The sequence below is a fragment of the Callorhinchus milii genome, unplaced genomic scaffold (assembly GCF_018977255.1).
Source record: "Callorhinchus milii isolate IMCB2004 unplaced genomic scaffold, IMCB_Cmil_1.0 Scaffold7, whole genome shotgun sequence".
In the NCBI taxonomy this organism is placed as follows: Eukaryota; Metazoa; Chordata; class Chondrichthyes; order Chimaeriformes; family Callorhinchidae; genus Callorhinchus; species Callorhinchus milii.
In genome coordinates, this window is record NW_024704748.1 from 8,993,497 (window position 1) to 9,016,268 (window position 22,772).

General features: G+C 46.2%; 2 protein-coding genes across 2 annotated transcripts; one reads left to right on the top strand and one right to left on the bottom strand.

Moving 5' to 3' along the window:
* The first annotated feature begins 819 nt into the window (after nt 1-819).
* Nucleotides 820-14,518, top strand: LOC103182722 (L-threonine ammonia-lyase). Its single transcript, XM_007899817.2, has 12 exons — nt 820-920; nt 3,214-3,303; nt 4,076-4,439; nt 5,247-5,363; nt 5,876-6,117; nt 7,525-7,690; nt 8,945-9,041; nt 9,906-9,981; nt 10,306-10,431; nt 10,907-11,074; nt 12,462-12,519; nt 13,997-14,518. Exons 1-12 carry the CDS (start codon nt 820-822, stop codon nt 14,093-14,095), a joined length of 1,704 nt encoding a protein of 567 aa, XP_007898008.2. The 3' UTR covers nt 14,096-14,518.
* A 915-nt stretch (nt 14,519-15,433) lies between these two features.
* On the bottom strand, nt 15,434-22,697 carry tmem254 (transmembrane protein 254). Its single transcript, XM_007899224.2, has 4 exons — nt 22,551-22,697; nt 20,519-20,622; nt 19,555-19,614; nt 15,434-16,243 (listed from the first exon to the last, which is right to left on the bottom strand). The coding sequence occupies exons 1-4, from the start codon at nt 22,635-22,637 to the stop codon at nt 16,120-16,122; spliced, it is 375 nt and encodes a 124-aa protein (XP_007897415.1). The 5' UTR covers nt 22,638-22,697; the 3' UTR covers nt 15,434-16,119.
* Between the last annotated feature and the right edge of the window lie 75 nt (nt 22,698-22,772).

The window sequence follows — 22,772 nt, forward strand, 5'->3', positions numbered from 1 at the left end:
AATTCCTCCCACTCCTTACTCAATGTCTATCGCTCCCATTGTTAATTATTTTGAGTTCAGACGGATGTCTAAACTGACACATCAATGCAGCACTGATGGTGGGGGGTGTTGCATTGTTAGAGGTGCCGTCCTTTGGATGAAATGTTAAACCGAAATCCCGTTTGGCTGTTCGGGTGAACGTTCTGGGTTGCTACGCTGCATGAGGTGTGCTATATACATGCTAGTTGTTGTCGTTGATGTTAAAGATCCCATGGCACTATTCAAAAAAAGAAGGGAGTTTCTCTAAGTTCCAGCCAAAAATCCCCCCAATAAAATTAGTCACTCACTTCATGGCTGTTTATGGGGCATTGCTGTGTGCAATTGGGCTGCCACATTTACCTGCAAATGACAGTCAATACACTTCACAATAAATCCTTTGAAGTGCTTTGGCATGTCCCCCAATGTAAGGGTGCTGTACCAAAAGCAAGGATTATTATATTATGATTATAAGATCTATGAGGTGACAGCTGAGCAGGTGTGAGAACTGATGGGCATTTTCTTTAGAGAGTAACAAAGGCTTTAGACGTAGCTCTCAGTAAAGGACGTCAGTGGCTAATCTGAGGCTAAAATTGACAGTGATAGCTCGTCGGGCCAAATAATCCCTTTAAATAGCAGCCGTAGAAACTCTGTCCTCACCAATCACTGAACAAAGGAAATAGAGGGAGCATCAACCCCCAGGAAACGTTCACAAGCTTCAAATCAAAGTCTGAATTCAAGTAAAGTCAAAGGGAACAGAACATCTCCGAGAGCCTTTCCCTCCCTGAAATCCCAGGAAAAGACATGAACCTGGCTGCCCAGTTTCTGATCTCCAAGGTCAGGAACGCCAAAGCTCCAGAGCAGAACTCTTCTGAAGATCACGAATATGATCCATTTTGGAAAAGGTTGGAGCGAGCTTAATTTTTCTAATAGAACCTTTCAAGATCCTCCCCAAGACATGGGCACAGGAAGTGTTATGTTGGCTGTGGAGTCCTGTAACATAGTGTGCACTTGCCTTGCAAGTGAGGGGACCCAGGTTTGATTCCCAGGCAGAGTGAAACCATAGGCAAGTTTCCTTACTCCACATGCTTCTGTTTACCTAGCAGTAAGTAGGAACCCGGTTGTTAGTTGATTGGCAGATCTCTTTCCGGGGATAATAATTCCTTTCAAAAAATAATAATTTGGTCACTCAATCCACAAATGTTTGTGGGACACTGCTGTGTGCAATTGGCTGCCACGTTTCACCCACAAAATATACAGTCAATTCACTTTACAGTGTATTCTGTGAAGCGCTTTGAGACGTCTTAAAGATATTGTAAGGTGCTACAACAAATGCAAGGATTACTCTAAGTTAGCGTTCTGCTTCTTTACCTCCTTGCTGTAGTGTTGGTGGGTTCACATCTTTCCTTTTGTACTAGCCCTTTTCATAAGGGAATTAGCCCCATTATGTATAGGATTTACTGGTATATCATTCCCAACAACAACGTAATAATACTGTAATTCTTGTATTTGCATCCTTGTAATCCTCAAAGTGCTTCACAAAATATATTGTAAAGTGGAGTGACTGCATTTTTCTGGGCGAAATGGGGCAGCCAATTGCACACAGCAGCGTCCCACAAACAGTTTTGAATTGAGAGACCACATTTTTTTTGACAACTTTCGAAATAACATCAGTCTCTGCAAAGGTTTACTCACCAATCAGGCATCTTACTGAGGTGTTCTATGTTACTGTTAGACTGTAAACGTGTTTGGTGATGGGACCTTTCTGATAAATGACTTTATAACAAGACAAGAAGGTTTATAATGAAGAGACGTCTCTGGTATCGGACTTGAGATGGAGGTTTGCAATGTTCGGAGGAAGGAGGGGTGGTGGGTGGGGGGAGGGTTAACAACAGATGGTATTAATGAGAGTTTGAATGCGAACTTTGTATAATATCGCACAATGGGTAAAGGCAACTGAAGGCAGCACTAAGCCATGCAGACCAGAAGGTCGCAGGTTCAATACCTGGTCAGTGCTGAGTTGGCTGATTGCAGTTGGGGCTACAATTGGTCTGAGTGACTGAGGAGTGAAGGGAACAATAGCCAACATTCCCATTCCGGAGTGGAAATCGGAGTGGAAACCAGATGTGGCGGGAGGTCAGGATTAGGCTCAGTTGTGATGCCAGTGATTAACCTGTCAAAGCTCACTGACGGCCCTCATGAAATGATGGGACCCGGTTCGATTCCCAGGCGGGGCGAAACCTTAGGCAAGTCATAGAATCATAGAATTATAGAGCACAGAAGTAGGCCATTCAGCCCATCGTGTCTATGCCAGAAGTTTCCTTACTCCACAAGCCTCTGTTTACCTAGTAGTAAGTAGGAACACGGTTGTTAGTCGATTGCCGGATCACTTTCCAGGGGTAATAATCCCTTCAAAATAAAATAATAATAATTTGGTCACTCAATCCACGACCATTTGTGGGACACTGCTGTGCACAATTGGCTGCCACGTTTCGCCCACAAAATATACCGTCAATATATTCTGTGAAGCGCTTTGAAACATCTCAAGACATGAATGTTATAACGTTTTTCCGAAACAGTCCAAGCATTTGGCTTTCCCGTGCTGAATCCTTGCCAGCTGAAAATAAATATTTAGCCAACATTTTCCAGAGGTCTTGAGATTCTCACCAGCAATTTCTGGCTGTTGTGTAAGAGCAGAGCAGCCCAATGTAGGGTCAATCTATCACTGACTCTGGTGCTGAGATAACAATAATAGCAATTCTTGATATAGGGCCTTATCATGTCGCTGAGACATCTCCAAGTGGTTCACAGAATATATTGTAAAGTAGACTGTGTATGTTGCGGGTGAAACCTGGCAGCCAATTGCGCACAAACTGTGGTGGATTGAGTGACCGCATTTCGTTTTCTTGGAGGGAATATTACGCTAGGTTAGTGAACCTCCAATCGACTAACAACTGGGTTCCAACTTACTGCTGGGTAAACAGAAGCGTGTGGAGTAAGGAAACTTGCCTTAGCTTTCGCCCCACTCGGAAATCAAACCCGGGTCCTCTGGCTTGCGAGGCGAGTGCACTAACCACTAGACTACAGGACTCATACCTTTCTTTAGCCTCTCTTTAATCACCTTGTCCTTTACTTTTCTTCAGTCAATTGTCCCAGTGATGTGCACCACTGCTCCTAATAGGCTTTGTTTATTTCCAGTATTGTTGAGCGGATGTTTGGAGACAAGCGGATTCTTAAAGAGATTAATCTGCTTATTTTACTCAAACACATTAAAGGTCAAGTGACAAGGTTGGCAGCCGTCACCTAGTTATCCCCTAAACTGATTCCTCCTTGGATTTTGGTATAATAAATAATACACCATTTACTGTATACATAACTATTTGGTACAGTTACTGGCAAACAGCCTCAGTGTATAAAGATCACAAATTTGAATAATTTCAATTTACAATGAGTGGCGAAAAACTACTAAATCCTAACAACTCTCTGTGTAAAATTATTCTCTTAATCTTCCCACCCCCACCTTTTGTTTCTTTGCTAATTATTTTAAATTTATTCCCTCTAGTCACTGACTCACTGACCAGTGGAAACAATTCCTCCCTATCCACTCTGTCACAATGTTAGTTGTTGGCCAGGCTGTTTAAGTCTTGCCTCTGAGTCAGAAGCTGTAGGTTTAAGATCCACTGTGGGACTTTGAACTCAATATTCTCTAGATGAAATTCCAGTGCAGTGCTGGGAGGAGTGCTGCATTGTCCGAGATGTCGTCCTTTAGATGAGGCATTAAAGGTGTTAAAGGCGTCTGTCTGCCTGTTCAGGTTGACATTAAATTTAGAGATTAAAGATCTCATGACACTATTTGAAAAGAGAAGGGATTTTCTCTCTCCCGGTGTCCTGGCTAACAATTCCCCACTTGGTTACTTGGCTGCCGCGTTTCACCCACAAAACACACAGTCGATCCACTTTGCAATCTATTCTGTTAAGCAGTTTGAGACTTCTCAAAGACACGATGATGGCGCTGTATCAAATGCACGGATCATTATTTATCTTTTCACGTTTGCTGCAGCGATGAAGGAGCTTCCCAGCCTGTCCCGGGCCCGTCCCCCGGGTCTCACTGCCACAGGGACGGGCCAATCAGGAATGGGTGCCTGGTGCAGAGACGGAAGATTAACCCAGACAGAATGAAGGACTTTGGGGAGGACGAGTACCTGAGCAATGACGTGAGGATGTGGGAAGTGACAGTGACGGGCCACTCGGAGACACAGCTGAGGAACGCTCCGCCGCCATTGCCAGTGTCAGTGCCAGTGCCCGCGCGTCCCTCCGTCACGAAGATCAATGACTCTGCCTGCAGCAGCACACATGTCCGATTCGAAGACATCAGTGCTGCGGCCTTCAAAATCCAGTGCGGACTCCAGAAGACCCCCTGCACGGTACATTGAAGACCAATGTTCTCTCTCTCCCCATAGCGCAGTCCAGTGATGCCCAGAAGTGTAGGGTCAGTGAGACATCAACAAGCTCCTATTGTAATGTAAGGTGCGTGTCAGCCTGGCTCAATGATAACACTCTCGTCTCTGAGTCAGAAGGTTGTGGGCTCAAGCCCCACATCGAGACTTGGAATCACATAGTCTAAGTTGACACTCCAATGCAGTGTTGGGGTGGGGTGGGGGACTGGTGCTGCATTGTCGAAGGTACCGTCCTTCAGATAAGATGTTAAACCGAGGTCCCATTTGCCTGTTCAGGTGGATGTTAAAGATCCCATGACGTTATTTGAAAAGAGAAGGAATCCCCTCAAATAAAATTGGTTACTGACTCCATGGCTGTTTGTGGTACACTGCTGTGTGCAATTAGCTATCGCATTTCCTTCACAAAACACACAGTCAATCCACTTCACAGTACTGTATATCCTGTGAAGTGCTTTGAGGTGTCTCAACAATGTGATAAGGGGCTGTATCAAATGCAAGGATTATGATTATTATTATTGTTATTATTATTACACACCAGCACCAGAGTCAGCAATAGATTGACATTTTAATGGTGATTACAATGGGCTGCCCTCTCATACAAAACAGCAAGGAATTGCTGGTGAGAATCTCCAGGCTTGTAGAAATGTTTGCTAAATATTTACTTTCAGCTGGCAAAGATTCTGCACGGGAGAGCCAAAGGCCTGGACTCTTTTAGCAAAACATTGTAACATTCATCCCTGGGGAGTTACCAAGTATTTCTCTGACTTTCCCCAGTACTCCAGGCTGTCTAAGCAGTATGGAATGGAGATTCACTTAAAGAAAGAATACCTGCACTACACCGGGAGTACGAAAGAGAGAGGCGTGTGGTACATATTGACGTCTCTGCCTCAGGTACGAAAAGGCTGTCTCACTGTTTGTTCAATGTAGTTTTGGGAACAAGAAATACAGTAAAACTCGCACTAAAAAGTCTGATCTGTATAAATCGTACAATCATCCAAGTTGTACATCTCCCCAAGTCCCTTTCAAGAGTTTATATTCTATTCAAGTTTGACATAAGTCATACTTTGCATAAGTCATATTATTTGATAATGCGCCTCATCACGTCGCTGAGACGTCTCAAAGCGCTTCACAGAATATACTGTAAAGTGTAGTGACTGTATAATTTAGGCGAAATGGGGCAGCCAATTGCGCACAGCGGTCATGGATTGAGTGTCCAAATTATTATGATTTTTTAGTGAGGGATTATTACCCCCGGAAAGCGATCCGCCAATCAGATAACAGGGGCGTGTGGAGTAAAGAAACTTGCCTAAGGAACTGAACCCAGGTCCTCTCGCTTGCAAGGCGAGTGCGTTAACCACTACGCTACAGGACTCCACATGGTAATTGTGTGGCTTGTTTCACAGGAGCAGCAGAGGAAGGGGGTGATTGTGGCGTCTGACAATCACTTCTCCATGGCAGTGGCGTACCACGCCACCGAGCTCCACATTCCAGTCTTTGTCATCATGTCCACCAACACCCCCCTGTCCAAGATCAAGATGTGCCGGGAGTACGGGGCCATGGTGATTGCTTACGGAGGCACCGTCAAGGACTCCCAGTGCCATGCACAGAAGCTGGCCAAGGAAAACGGATACCTTTACCTCCAGGAGTGAGTTAACCATTGCTGCTGTCAGAATAAACAATCATGATCCTTGTATTTCCTCCATTTCATCATGTGTAGACTTGACTCCTCAGCTCTTACCTACATAGGCTACAGGCTATCCAGGATCCTACAGCTGGTGTCCTCAAAGCGCTTCACAGAATATATTGTAAAGTGAATTGACTGTATATTTTGGGGGCAAAACACAGCCAGCCTATTGCGCACAGCAGTGTCCCACAAACAGTCGTGGATTGACCACATTTTTTTTGAGGAAAGGAATCTTGTAGCGTAGTTGTTAGTAAGCTCGCCTCTCAAGCAGGAGGACTTGGGGTTGATTCCTGGGCAGGGTGAAACCTTAGACATGTTTCCTTACTCCACATGCCTCTGTTTACCTAGTAGCAAGTGGGAACCCGGTTGTTAGACGATTGGCGGATCGCTTTCCGGGGGTAATAATCACTCCAAAAAAAAATTAGGGTCACTCAATCCACAATAGCTTGTGAGACACGACTGTGCGTAATAGGCTGTTGCATTTCTCCCACAAAATATACAGTCACTTCACTTTACAATCTATTCTGTGAAGACTTGAGACAGCTCAACAGTGGGATAAGATGCTATATCAAAGGCAGGGATTATTATTGTTAAGGACAAGTTTGGGCTCAGCTGCGCTGTCTCCTACAGTCTCAAAGCACTGGGTTGACAACAATTTCAAACAAGTAAAACAGCTTTCCATATGGCTCAAAGATACCCCCAGCTAAAACTTCACACCAGATACAGATAAACTTAGTTAACTCAGGGAGAAAGAAATCTCTGCAACATGCATCCACATATTATAATAATAATCCTTGCATTTGATATAGCAACTTTCACATCGGGAAGTCTCAAAGCATTTCACAGGATATGTTGTAAAGTGTGGTTCCTGTGTATTTTGTAGGGGAACGTGGTAGCCAAATTTACAGGAGATATTAAAGATCCCATGGCACTACTTGAAAAGAAAAGGGAGTTTCTTGTTCCCACTGTGCTGGCCAACAATCCCCCAGATAAAATTGGTCATTCACTTTGTGGCTGTTTGTGGTAATGGCGATGGGATTGTTAGCCAGGACACTGGGAGAAAGAAACTCCCTTCTCTTTTCAAGCGGTGCCATGGGAATCTTTAATGCCCATCTGAACAGGAAGACGGGCCTCGGTTTAACGTCTCATCTAACAAACATCACCTCTGAAAATGTAACGCTCCCCCAGCGCCGTATTGAAGTGTTAGCCTAGATGAGTTCAAAGTCTCGACGTGGGGGCTTATAGCCACAACCTTTGATTCGAAGCGAGAGATTGTTACCACCTGAGCCAGACTGACCCGCACTGGATAGCTGAGGAGAGTAGAGTGGCTATCAAACTGACGGTATCTTTCTGGTTTGTGTCTTACAGGGAGGACAGTGTGTGTTATTTGGCTGGTCTGGGGACACTGGGGCTGGAGATTTTTGAGCAGGTCCACAAGCTGGATGCTGTCATATTGCCAGCGGGGGGAGAGAGCAACCTGCTGGTGGGAGCCGCAGCCTCCATCAAACACCTCAACCCACATACCACCATCATCGTAAGTGCTCTCAGCCTCTGGTTCGCCTCCCACTGAGCTCAGTACAGCTGGGAAAAGGCTAACCTTTTGCTTAATCAAAGCGTATCATGCCTTAAGACTGACCACAGAATGAATATTTGAGTAATGAGACAGTTCTACCCGATGTCTCAGAGCACTTCACAGAATATGTTGTAATGTAGTTACTGTATCTCATCTTTCACCTCATGGTAGGGGCAAATTCTCACCAGGAACCCGGTTATCAGTCGTTTGGTGGATCGCTTTCCAGGAGTAATAATTACCCCCTCCCCCAAAAAAATGTGGTCATTCAATCCACGACTGTTTGTTAAAAACTACTGTGTGCAATTGGCTACCTGTTTCGCCCACAAAATACAGTCAATCCACTTTACAGTATATTCTATGAAGTGCTTTGACATGTCTCAACGATATGCTGAGGCACTATGTCAAATGCTAGGATTATTATTATTATTGTTATCTTAGAAGGGAAGGGAACCTCACAGCTCTATATAAAATGTTCAATGACATTGAGAAAATCAACCCAGAACAATATTTACGTACCCACCAAGGTAGCAGGATCCAGACACAGATTTAGGGTTGCAAAGGGTAAGTGTGGGACAGACACCAGGAATTATTTCTTTACATCGAGATTAATTGACAGCTGGAAATGGGGAACAAGGAAGTTGGTTGAGAGCAGGACGATGCTTAATGCTATAATTCACTGCGGTTCTCAACTCCACACTATACTCTGTGAGCCGATCAACCCCAACCTTGCCAGAGGATTGAGTTTAAAATTCTTGTCCTCACTTTCAAAGCTCTCTAGTCTTGCTCCTCCCTACCTCTGCGTCTCACTAAATCTTTACCAACCAGTCTACTCTGCCTGCTCCATGACCCTCGCCCTGCCACCCCCACCATTGGTGGTCAGGCCTTCAGCCTCTCTGCCCGCACACTTTGCACCTCCATGCAGGAGCCCCTCTGTCTAAACCCCTCCCTTGCCTCCTTCAATGCCTGCCTTAAGACCTTCCTCTTTGACCATGCCTTTGGTCATCTTCCCACCACCAAATCCTTCCCTGTCCAGTGCCTTGGGACGTCCCCTGACATGAAAGCCGCTATTTAAATGCAATTTGGTGGTGTTGTAATTCAAAGATGGTTCGAGTGGATATTCTGGAAAAATGAGATCAAATGGGCCAATGGACCTTCTTCATTTGCACCCCTGTCTGATGTCTGTCAGTGACCTTAATTCCTCTCCCTTGTTTACAGGGTGTGGAGCCTGAGAGCTTTCCTACATTGCAACACTCTCTCAAGATAGGCCACGAACCCCAAGACACAGCCGGCACCAAACACACGTTCTATGGAGGTCGGTCTGTTAGACCAAGGATTAGTCAGTACAAAGGATCCCTCTCTCCCATCATATGCTCTCGCATAACACCAGAGTAACTAACCCCAATCCACATTCTATACTTCAGCTGCAAAACAGACTACGTCAACTATATTGTCCCTGGGAGACTTGCAATGGTTTAAAGGGTTCATGCAATTCCCGTTTAAATTGGGTCAAATAGTGTGTGGAATGTGATGGACACAATGGAGCAAACAGACCTGGGAAGGCTGGCTTCTGGTCTGGAAACCATCCTGATGGAGGAGTAGAGGGACATGGCTTTCTCTGTAGGAGGTTGACTAGACGTGAAGCTTTAACAAAAGCTTTAACCCTGATTGAGAGGCAGCACGGACTTGATGTTAAGTCAAACATAACTGAACAAAACTTGCATTTTTTTCCCCCTAATTTTATTATTGTCCTATTATTTATCCTACTTTCTCCCCACTGGTATATATACCTTCGAACCAGGTCTGGCTCTTATTTCTGTTTATCTAGCAGTAAGCAGGAACCCAGTTGTTAGTCGATTGGCAGATCGCTTTTCCGGGGGTAATAATCCCTCAAAAAAATTTGGTCACTCAATCCACAACTCTTTGTAGGACTCTGCTGTGTGTAATTGGCCATGTTTTGCCCACAAACTACACAGTCAATTCACTTTAAAGTTTATCCTATGAAGCACTTTGAGACATCTCAACGACACGTGATAAGTCATTATATGAAATAAATACAATTATTATTATTATATAACAATACAATCAGTACACCTTGACTAAATATGACCAATGTTCCTGGAGCTTTTACTAGAACAAATATCATGACTCAATTCCAATCTGTCCTCCCATTTCACAGAATTGGTCAACTCCACTTTTGGAACCAACGCCTTCCAAATGGCCAAGAAACTTGTCGACAAGATTGTTACAGTCACGTAAGTGGCCTCTCGCCTCACAAGCCAGAGGACCTGGGTTCAATACCCATACCCTCCCTGCCCTCCACTCTCCTGATTCCAACCCACAACCCCGTTTCGCCCACAAATATACAATCAATTCACTTTACAGTATATTCTGTGAAGCGCTTTGAGAAGCCTCGAAGACATAATAAGGCACTATATCAAATGCAAGGATTATTAGTATTATTGTCATTATTATAACCCCCAATGTGTGTCCAAATCCTTGATTGTCCAGCGTCTTGGGCATCCTCACAACCGAAAGGTGCTGTACAAATGTAATTTCTTGTTGTCTCTGTGTTCCAGGGAGGAGGACATCTTGCTCTCACTCCTCCGGCTCACAGAGTACGAGGGGGCCACAGTGGGGGCTGAGGGAGCTATCACCCTCGCTGCTGTGGTGGCGGGCAAATTGCCACAGCTCAAGGGCAAACGGTAAGACACGGCTCAAGTATAACCAACTGAGTCAATGCTGTATGTATAGAGAGACGGTGTGTCAGTGCTGTGTCTACAGAGTCCCGCAACATATTGGATAGAACACTCGCCTTGCCAGCGTCACACGCCACTGTTTGCCTAGCTGTAAGCGGTTGCTAAATCCGGAGGTAATAATCCCTTCAAAACAATATAACTATAAAAAATAACGATAATTTGGTCACTCAATCCACGACGCAATTGGTTGCTGATTTTCACCCACAATATACAAGGTCAATTTGCTTTACAGTATATTCTGTGAAGCGCTTCGAGACGTCTCAAAGACATAAGACACCATTTCAAATGCAAGGATTATCATTAGTATTATTATTACACAGACGGCACTGTGTGTTTATAGAGAGACTGTGTGTCAGCTGAGTGCTGTGACCACAGACTGGTCCACATTGAGGAGCTGAATATCGAGTGTGTGTGTTTGCAGTGTGGTGGTGGCTCTGTGCAGTGGGAACCTGGACTATCCTCTGATGCGACAGTGTCTGGACAGGGCCCTAGTGCTGGATCACAGGCTCTGTAAGTTCGCCGTCCAGATACCTAACCACGCGAGGGACATGGTGAAGCTGCTGGAGATTCTGGCACGTGAGGAAGTGCGGTGAGTGATGATAACAGTGGAGTCCTGTAGCTCAGTGGTTAGAACACTCGCTTCGCAAGAGAGAGGACCCACGTTCGATTCTCAGGTGGGGCAAAACCTTAGGCATGTTTCCTTGCTCCACAAGCCTCTGTTTAAACTAGCAGTAAGTCGGAACCCGGTTGTTAGTCGATTGGCAGATCACTTTCCAGGGGAAATAAAACCACACAAAAAAAATTGGGATCACTCAGCCCACGACTGTTTGTGGGACATTGGCTGCCACGTTTCGTCCATAATATATACAGTCAATTCATTTTACAATATATTCTGTGAAGCATTTTGAGACGTCTCAATGATGTGATAAGGCGCTATATCAAATGTAAGGATTATTATATTATTATTATTATTATTATTATAACACATTTCTGAGGCGAGATTGGAGAAGTTCTCACTGGAGTGGAAAAGGTTGAGGGGACTTGATTAAGATGTACAATATCTTGAAGCATTTTTGTTAAGAGTAAATAGAGAGAAGTTATTTCCAATGGTAGGGGAGTCACTGCCATAAGGACATAGTTAGAAGATAACCACAAGAAGAGTGGAAGGAAAACTTAGGAACAACTCTTTCACCCAGAGTGTTGTGGAGACATAGATTTCTATGTTTCTATGCTTCCAAGTAACATAGGATAATGTAGGATAACACAGGAGTACTTTATAAACTACCTTGCTCTTCATCTCTCTCCAATCCCTCATTTTATGTCAGCCTGGCTTAGTCAGCAGCAAACTTGTCTCTAAGTTAGAAGGTGGGGTTTCAAGTCTAACATGGGAACTATGAACTCACAGTCCAGGCTGATATTCCAGTGAGGTACTGAGGGGAGAGCTGCATTGTTTTATTGTCGTAGGTGCCGGGTTCTGACACATCTGGAAACCCATCATCGAGGTTAAGAGTTTCTAAACCCAACTGAGAATTCCATACATCCCACCTACACATGGAATCCCAGAGATAGATTGTTGGAATGGAATACGCACTCTCCCTGGAGGGATGCATCCGGCGTATCTAATTCCAGAAAGTATTAATTGCAGGTTGGTAAGACCCAAGGCTTGGGGCCTGTGCATGTTCATGTTAAAGATCCCGTGGCGTTGTTGGACAAGGGAGTTTATTTGATGACAAAAAAACATTTCCCGTTGAAAACCTGCCTCCTACTAGGGTGAAGTTTAGATTCATCCAATTCCCTGTTGATTCAATTCCCCGTTGATCACTTAATCAACTCTGTTGACTCAACCAGCCTGAGGTGCTCTCAGGTCCAGATGAACAATAACAGTAAAAGTGGGATTAATCCCTGGAAAAGTCCAGAGAGTTGGCTCATGCTCCACACATCCTCACAATGGGATCTTCTCTTCTCTCTGCCCTCAGGGTGTTGGATATCATTCAGGAACAATCGTTTATCACCACAGATATCTTCAGTGTTAAGGTAAGTGTAGAAAGAAACATTAAATCACCTCAGTACTGCACTACTGATTTCAGTATAAAGATTGTGGATTCAAGCCCCAGTTCAGGACTTTGAGCTCATAGTCTAGGCTAACACTCCAATGCAGTGCTGGGGGAGTGCTACATTGTCAGAGGTGTCGCCCTTCAGATGAGATGTTAAACTAAGATCCCGTCTGTGTCTGTTCAGGTGGATGTTAAAGATCCTATTGGCACTATTCAAAAAGAGAAAGGAGTTTCTCTGTCCCAGTGTCCTGGCCAACAATCTCCCCAATAAATTTAGTGACTAATTTCATGGCTATTTGAAGGACAGTGCTGCGCACAAATTGTCTGCTACTTTCTCCTACAAAACATACAGTCATTACACTGGAGAGTAAATCCTGAAGTGTTTTGAGATACAGAGGGAGCATTGCTCTCTATCTAAGCTGTGCTGTTGCTGACCTGGGAGCTTGGTCGGACAGTGTAGAGGGAGCTTTATTGTCTCTAACCCTGACTTGGACAAACAAGGGTTTGCTTTGAAATTGTGCATGGACGAGCTCCAATTTCTGTTGAAATGTAGCCAACAGAAGCCTTGCAGCCACCTGGCATCAGGCTTTGGACACACAGAGCATTCACCAAACCCCCATATGCTCAGTGGCCTGTGTTTCCTGCCTTAATTGTGTGAGTTTAACAGCATGTGAGCAGCACTGAAGCTTGGGGCCAAAGACAATACTCCCAGCCCTCCCGAGGAGATCTGGAGAGGTTCCAACAGGGCTATTTGGCTTGCATACAGTACAATGTAACAACTAACTATTCTTTGAGTGGCTGTTTGTTTGGCTTAGTTACGAGAGGGGTAAATGGAAAATATTTGAAAGAGTTTTTTTCTTCTCAAAAAACAAACAGATCTTGCTAAAGCTCCACAGCTGGGAATGAGGTAGTTTCAGAAGCCAATGTTCTGAGGAGATAGTGTGGGCTATAGCTTTCAATTAGACCCATTGTGTGACTGTCTCCCATGTACGTCAACAGACAGAAATAATTCTCCTCTGTGAAAAGAAACAACTCCTGGTTCGTCTGTTCAAATTAAATATTAAATAATAATAATATTAATCCTTGTATTTGACACAGCAACTTTCATGTGGTGAGGACATCTCAAAGCCCTTCACTGGATATACCTTAAAGTGCAGGTATCGTGCATTTGTACGCAAATATAGAAACAGGAGCAAACCATTCAGGCACTCGAGCCTGTTCCACCATTCTATAAGATCAAGGCTGATCTGTACCTAGAGTCCAATGACCCACCCTTGCCCTGTATCTCTTAATACGCTGACCTAACAAAATGTCTATCCACCTCAGTCTTAAAGATGTGAATGGAACGCAGCAGCCAATTTGGGGAAACGATTCCTGAAGCCGGGGGCAGCCTGTCAGCGCGTGTCGTTTGTGGTTTTCGGTCTCTCACTCCCTGGTCCTGACGCCCTGTTTTGCAGGTGACCTGCGTGGTTGAGACACGAGACAAGGTGCAGGCACTGCAGCTACAGACCTCGTTGGCAGAACACTTCTCCTCCATCATATGGCTGGAGCGGTAAAAGGACTCGGACACTCAGAGCACATCGCCTCCCCTCCTGCCCTCCCCATAAGTCGTATCAGTCGGACCATAGCTTTTAATATGTCTTACGCAAAGTCCGAGTTGCAGGCAAACCGTATAAATCGGATAAGATCCAATTGAAACAATAATCTACTCTGCGCATTCGGCTATATTTCCCACGATTAGATATGTCTTGACCCGTCACCACACACACTTACCGGCAAGCGTTGAAATCACAATGAATCGCAGGAAATGTTCTTCTGCACGAGCGTCGACGGATCAAACCCCTGATGTGGGGCTCGAACCCACAACCCTCTGACACAGATGTAAAAGTGCTACCACCGGAGCCAGTCTGATATGCACATTAGGGGTTTAGAGATGAGTTTCACTCGTCAATTCATTGTTATTTGAGAGGCTTTCGTGGCTGCTGCATTTGGATATTTAATACAAGGTGTTATTTCCTCATCATTAGCAAATATCAACTGATTTGATCATTAGTTTAGGTCCTGTCTGCCCTGTGGTTCAAGTGGAGACCCCTAGCATAGTGGTAGCAAAGTGAGAGGACCCGGGTTCGATTTCTGGGCAGGTCGAAAACTTAGGCAAGTTTCCTTATTCCACACGACTCTGTTTACCTAGCAGTAAGTAGGAACTCGGTTAGTCAATTGTCGGATCGCTTTCCAGTGGTAATAATCCCTCCAAATAAATAAATAATACTCCACAACTGTTTGTGGAATACTGCTGTGTGCAATTGACTGCTGCGTTTTACTTACAAAATACAGGCAATTTTGTGAGTGAAATTCACTTTACAACATATTTTGTGAAGCTCTTTGAGATATCTCAACGACGTGATAAGGCGTTATATCAAATGCACGGAGTAATATTATAATCTCACTCCGTAAAGAGCAGTGTGGAGTTTCTTTTAAGTGAAAGGCGCTGCCAAGGAGGCGTTAGATAAATCCATTACCACTGACGATTGAGGAGGGAACTGTTGCCCTCTGTTTAAATCTGTATGTAATTGAGCCGAAGACGATCTATAGTTTCCTTTAGGTAGGCAGGAATCTATTAGCAATATATTGCTGTGGGCTTCAGCTGTTAGATAATAAATGTCTGTAATGTGTAAGGCTGGTCTTGTGTGGTTACTCAGCTACTCAATTTATTAAAATCCACGAGTTCATAAATTATTCCCGCTACAATTGTGCATCCGTGCATTTGATCCCAGAGCAGAATGATATTCAGTGTAAGAGGAATCAAGTCGTGGGCAGAGATTAGACCAAGACTGTGGGGGGGAGGGGGCAAGATGGGCAAGGGGAAGGGCAAGGTCATCAGGGGAGGGGCAAGGTGGTCAGGGGAGGGGCAAGGTGGGCGGGGGAGGGACAAGGTGGCCGGGGAGAAGGTTGACAAAGATAAAGATGACTGAACATCTGGGAGTCAGCATTTGTAATGGGGTGGGGGAGGGGGGGTGGGGGGTGGTCTGTATAATACGGTCCCTGATTCCCAGCGCCCTGGGACGTCTTTCCGACGTGGAGGGCACTATACAAGAATAATTTGTTGTTCTTAATTCCCATGGACAGTCTCCAGATGAGGTATTGTGTCCCTGGGGCTAAATTTGCCCTGTGTTGAGTTCAGCAACACGAACAACAAACCGAGCAAGAACAATAATATTCTAAAACAGAGACGCTCATGAGAGAGACACAGCCATTAATCCAACACACTTATCCTGTACTATACTGCCAGCATCAGCTATTGTGGCGAGTTCAATTATTTTACATATATGTGTCCCTAGATTTGGTTGGAAAATACAGTCGCCCTAACTGTATAGGTGATCATGGCGATAGGTGTGTGGGGGGAGGGGGGGAGGGGGAAGGGGTCGATTGGTCCATTAGCTTGTTACCCTGGTCCACCTTTCTAGCGTTGGAAGCAAGAGGGAGATGTCCTCGTTGCCAGCGGACGGTGCTGGGGGTGGTAACGAGGAGTGGGAATGGTAGCTTGTGGGCAATCCGAGCTGAGCTGAGCCGAGCCGAGCCATCATTTGCTCTTGCTGTGTTGCTGTGGCATGTAGGATATCAGAAGTTGCAGGGAGGCGAACCCAAACAGGAAGGTCTGCACCAGCCATTTGAGCCGGGCGCTGGAGCTTGTGATCCTCTTGTCACTGTGGGGGTCAGAGAGACACAGAGCCAGTTAGAGCCAAGACAGGAGAGAGTGTTACCCTCAGCAAGAGGGGCTTTGCTACTGTAGAAAGATAAAGACTGAGGTTCAGCTCCATGGGCACCACACCAACCAACAACAACAACAACAGTTTACACATGTAGCGTATTGTTTAGAGCGCTCGCCTCGCAAGCGAGAGGACCTGACTTTGATTCCTGGGCTTAGGCAACTTTCCTTACTCCTCTCGCTTCTGTTTACCTAGCAGTAAGTAGGAACCTGGTTGTTAGTTGATTGGCCGATCGCCTTTCCGAGGATGATAATTCTTCCAAAAATAAATAAAATAATAATAATTTGGTCACTCAACCCACAACTGTTTGTTGGACTTTGCTGTATGCAATCAGCTGCCAGGTTTCGTCCACAAAATAGACAGTCAGCCCACTTTACAGCTCTCCCTCCTCACTGTTCTGCAGTGGTTGTGGATCCAGACTGACATTCCACAATGTTAATTCCAGTAAAACATTTTGATTGGAATATTCCAACAAACTGCGTCTACTCTCTGAGGCCCGCTCACCCTCCGTGTGTTTTGAAAGTCAGTTATTACACTCTTTCCCTTCTGGGTTACCTTGGGAACCGTGGCATTTAGCCAGGGTTAGTTGGGACAGATCACTAACACGTGTGGAGCAAATTAATCTAACTTTCACTTCACACTGAGTGACGATCCAGTGCCTTTACCTCTCTGACTGCCCCATTGGTCATCTTTTCTCCACCTCCCCCCCCACCCGAGCCCCCCACACCCGCTCAGGTTCCCAACCAGCTGTGTAAAGTGGTTTGAGACGTCTTCCCGACATGAGAGGCGTTTATATCGATAGTATTTGTATCTTCGCTTTCCACTTCTTTAACACAATCCTTCCACAGGATCCAGTCAGTAAATAAGTCTTTCTGTTGTCCTCTCCAACTCTTCCCTGCACAAGATGTAGATTATCCAGAACACAGCTCGTGTCCTCTCCCACACCAGGCTCCGTGACCCTATCACCCCCACCCTCGCCCAATTCCACTGGCTCCCCATCCCCCAGAGGATAGAGTTCAAAATCCTTGTCCTCATTTCTAAAGCACTCCAAGGCCTTGCTCTTCCCTACATCTTGTTACCTTTTAACACCATACCAATCTTTCAGCTCCTTCTGCTCGGCAGGCAGTGGCTTGCTCCACAGACCCTGCCCTGCCAACCCCTCAATCCCTCCATCTCACACCCTCCCTCGCCCTATTCAAGGCCCATCTCAAGACCTTCCTCTGTGAGACGTTAAACCGAGGTCATGTCTGCCTGTTCAGGTGGATGCTAACTGTTCAAAAAGAAAAGGGAGTTTCTGTGTCCCGATTTCCTGGACAACAATCCCCCAAAAGAAAACGGATAATTTGCTTCATGTTGTTTGTGGAACATTGCTGCGTGCAAATAGGTTGCCATGTTCACCTACAAATACAGGGTTGCATATATAATACACCTATTTATAAAAATACACTTTACAGTAAAATAGCTATGAAATGCTTTGAGGCATCCTCCTGATGGTGAAAGGTTACACCACCACTTTGTATTTGTTCTTCTCGTCCCTTTTGAGGGTAAGGTTCGATCCAAAAGCAAAGATTATTATTGTTATTCCTCAGATGTCATGTACACCAATTACAGGGAGATTCCCTTTCCCTTGTAATTTCACTGTTGAACACTGCCATGTTTAAAGCAGCAGCAAGGTTTTCCAGTACAGCACTCGCACCTGCTTGGGAAGAGCGGTACTTTAGGAAGGTCATTTTTGCTGAATCCCTTCTAGCAATAATAATAATCCTTACATTTGGATCAGCATCTTTCACGTCGAGAGGCCGTCCCAAAGGATTTATTGTAAACTGTAGTGTCTGTGTGTTGTGTGGGAAAAAGCAGCAGTCAATTTGCACACAGAAATAAAGTGCACCAGGGCATAAAGTGATTTGTATGTGAGTGTGAGGATCTTGAAATTGATTTGTTCTGCATTAGGGAGCCAGTGGAGCCTGGCAAGGACTATGGTGTTGGATATGTGGAGTTTGGCAAGGGCAAGAATACAGATGGCAAACTTTGAATTAATTGGATTTTAGGGCTGCTGGAGCTGGGGAGACAAGCAAAGAGAAAACGTTGAGGTCGGAAAGCGTGGATAACGATTTTCAGATGCGTTGGTTGTGAGGTACAGTTGGAGGTGGAAGATGTGGCAGAGGTGGAGGAAAGTAGTCCTGGTCACAGAGCGGATGTGGGTTAGGAAGGACAGCGAGGGATCGAACCTGACCCCCCCCCCACCCCCGTAAGGGATGAGAAGAACAAATAAATATAATAATAATCCTTGCATTTGATAAAGCGCCTTATCACATCGTTGAGACTTCTCAAGGAGTGTATTACTGACAGTGCATTCTGTGGGTGAAACAAATTACTTTTCTGCTTTCTGGTGGCAAATGCCCTTCCCCATGGCCTGAGCTGGTGAAGCCAATACCAAATATGCAAAATACTTGGAATGGTCAGAAAAAGACTCCAGTCTTCCCTGCAGTACTCACCCCTGCCAGCAGAGGACGGCCTTTAACCACGTAGTAACAGAAGTAAAAAAATTCCACGCTGCAATCTACTGGTTGGACATTGGTTGTGCGAGTCCATGTTTTCTCTGGCCCGTCAATGTGCGAAGTGCTTCGTAAAGAGTTAGCATCAAGAGACAGGAGCCGGAAGCCCAAAACCTCGTCCCCTCTCACTGTGTCTGCTCGTTTAACGAAGCGTTTGAAAATGAATGCGTTGCTCACGTACAGGTAGGATTAGGACTGGATCGTTACATCCCAGGAACTCACACTCAATCCACAACTCTACGTGGGATGTTGCTGTGCACAATTGGCTGCCTTGTTTCGCCCAAAAAATATACAGTCACTTTACAGTATATTCTGTGAAGCGTTTTGAGGCGTCTCAACGAGGTGATAAGGCGCTATATCAGATGCAAGGATTATTAATATTATGGCGATTTGGCTAAACTAATACAAGATCACAAGACTAGTTTGGATGAAGAAGACCTTTCAGCCAATCCAATCTCCTCCTCCAGAATACCCACCTTACCTTCTCCCCATCACAGCATCATGCTGCCTTTTAAGCGAGTCCCAGTGTCCTGTCCTCAACCACCCTTCCTGTCAAGCATGTTTCAGTTATTAGTTACCAGCGGGCGTCCACAGACTGTGCCAAACACTTCCAGGAGCAGAGAGAGTTAATGAGGGAAAGAGGAAGAGACCAGAAAGAGCAGCTGCTTGGTACTGGAGATAAGAGCCTCTCACCTGCAGAGTTTGATGCTGTACAGAGCTTCGAGAACGTGCAAGAACCAAGCAAACCTGTACCTGTGGAAAAGACAGCAAACTTCATTCAACAATCTGTGAAAAGACAACTTGCGTTTATCCAGCAGCCTTCACGTGGGGTAACGTCTCGGAGTGCTGTATGGTGGCCGGGTCGGACTCTGAGCAAAGGGAAGACCTGCTGAATAGCAAGGATTTCAGGCAGGATTTAAAATAACAACAACAAATTACATTTACACAGCACCTTTCACATCAGGAGGACATCTCAAGGCGCTGGAAAGTCAAGAAGTTGCACCCGAGCTGGGGTTTGGGATCAGCAGGGGTGGAGGGCAGGGAGGGGAGGAGGATGACTGAAAGCACGATCGAAGAAGAGGGTCTTGAGACAGGCCTTGAAGAGACAATGGAGCGGGCGAAGCAAAGGGGTTGTGGGATGGAGTTCCAAAGGGTGGAATAAATAGAAGGGGCGAGGCGGAGGGATTGAGGTGAAATTCCAGAGACAGCAGCACAATTGTGGGCTTGTAGCTCCTCACGTCTCAAAGAGCTTGACAAACCCAGCGACAGTGCAGAAGTTCAGACACCAAACCAAATTCCAGGCCGAATAGATGGGTGTTAGGAGGCTTTTGAAGGCAGGGAGAGATTACAAAGCAGAGTGTTCTGTCCCTCCAAGTCCTGAGAACGAGCCAGGCTGGTCTGTGCTGCCATCAGCAGCGCCCGGGAGTACTGCACACCCTCCTGGCTCAGGTGCTGGACTGGAGACTGTCAGAGCGCTGGCGTGATTCCGACATTCCATTGGCAAACACTTGGAGCAAGTTCAGCTAAGAGAAGACCCTGCTTACCCACCCCATCCCAGGAAGAACAGTCTATAAAAACAGTTACTACACTGGACAGTAATTACTGCAACGCACGTAGAGACGTTTGAAGGTGATAATTCTCGTTCTCTTCCACTTACCCGGCATACAGGTAGGGGTAATAGTTGTTCACCTGGTATTCCAGGAAGCTCCCGATCACTCCCAGATGCTTGTACGGGATGTTTTGTGGCCAGAAGATCACCACCTGGGGAGACGGCACATTGCTGGCGTGTGAAACATGGATATCTCTCAACAACAACAGCAACTTGCATTTATATAGCGTCCCTCACCGGGTAAAGTCTTAAGATGGCAAATGAGGAAACACTGGTCAGGCAGGGCTCAACAACAACATCAAAATTACATTTATAGAGCGCCTTTCATGTCAGGAGGACATCTCAAGGCGCTGGACAGTCAGGGGTCAGAACCCGAGCATGGGAGAGGGATGGGGTAGGGGTGAGGGGAAGAAGAGAGGTGGGAGGGCGACTGAAGGCACGATCGAAGAGGAGGGTCTTGAGACCGGCCTTGAAGGAGGCAAGGGAGGAAGTGAGGCAAAGGGACCGAAGGATGGAGTTCTAGAGCGTGGGGGCAGAGAGGCTGAAAGCCCGGCCACTGATGGTAGGGCGGATCAGGCAGGAGACATGGAGCAGGCTGGAGCCCGTTGAACGGAGGGAGTGGGCAGGTTGGTAGGGAGTCATCAGGTCAGAGAGATAGGAGGGGGCAAAGCCATGGATGGCCTTGAAAGTGAGGACAAGAATCTTGAACTTGATCCTCTGGGGGATGGGGAGCCAGTGGAGTCGGGCGAGGGTGGGAGTGATGGGGTTACGGAGCCTGGTGCGTGAGAGTACACGAGCTGCAGAGTTTTGGATGATCTGCAGCTTGTGAAGGGAAGAGTTGGGAAGGCCGATGAGGAGGGAGTTTCCATAATCGAGCCTTGATGTGATGAATGCGTGGGTGAGGGTTTCGGCAGCCTGAGGGGTGAGGCAGGGGCGGAGTCTGGCAGTTTTGTGGAGGTGGTGGTAGGCAGTGCCGGTCATGGCGCGGATGTGGGGGAGAAAGGACAGTTCAGGGTCAGCAAGCTTTCTAGGTTCCTGACTGGCTTAGTGAGGTTGAGTGTGCAGCCGTGGATGCTGATGCTGCCAGCATCCGGGGTGCAGAGGCGCTGGCGCGAGCCAATTAGGAGGGCCTCGGTCTTTCTGACGTTCAGTTGGAGAAAGTTGTCCCTCGTCCAGGACTTGGCAGTCGATCAGGACGCCAGTAGTCCTGGAGTTCAGGGTGGAGGCAGAGAGGTAGAGTTGGGTGTCATCCGCATACCCGTGGAAATTTACCGCGTGTCTGAGGATGATGTCACCAAGGGGGAGCATGTAGAGGGTGGCGAGGAGGGGACCGAGGACAGAGCCCTGAGGAACGCCGCCCGAGACGGTGCGGGGGTTGGAGGAGAAGCCGTTTGCAGAGACGAAGTGGAGGCGGCGTGAGAGGGAGGACCATTCACCAACTGCTTAAAAAAAAAGGCCGTTTCCCCTGCCCTGCACTGTGCTGGGACACTATCCTGCAGCATGAGGGGCGCTATATAAATGCAAGTTGTTGTTGTTGTTGGAAGAGGGCATTTAAGTGGAAAACCGCTAAGGCTGAAAGCCGATTAAAGTTACAAACAGCTGATACATTGTAATACAGTGTATCAGCTGTTTGTAACTTTAATACATAATAATAATCCTTGCATTTGATACAGCGACTTATCACGTCGTTGAGACATCGCAAAGTGCTTCACACGATATACTGTAAAGTGAAATGACCGTGTGTTTTAAAAGAAAGAAGAGAGGAAGAGAAGGAAAGACAGAATGGGAGAAACAGACATAGAGATAAGAGACCGAAACACAGGGAGGAGAAGAACTGTGGAAGATGAACAGAACCAGATACAAAGGAAGAAAGAAGGAACAGAGAGAGAGATAAAAGACTGGCAGAAAACAGCGAGAAAGGGGGAGGGAGAAAACAGCGACATAAAGGTAGACAGGGAAAACAGTGGGGGAGGGGGGTGCGGGCAGGTGGAAGGGGGCAGAGGGTAATACAGGTATCCCAGAAAGAAGACGTGTTGCGAAAAGGAGGCCAACCCTGGCTCCCTGGGACCGAGCGACTTACGGTGAAACAGCCAAAGGTTGCAGTGACTGCGACCATCCAGAAGAGGCTGGTTCTCTTGAAGTAAGCGCTGGGGGATTGACTGCCCATGGTTCCTCCCGCACAACAGCGAGTTCCCAGCAAACAACTACAAAGAGCAGCGGCTCAGCTACACTTCCTGTGCTGGAGCAAGCCTCCTTAAAGGCAGACCGTCTCAGGGAAATGCATAATAAGTCAACAGACGCA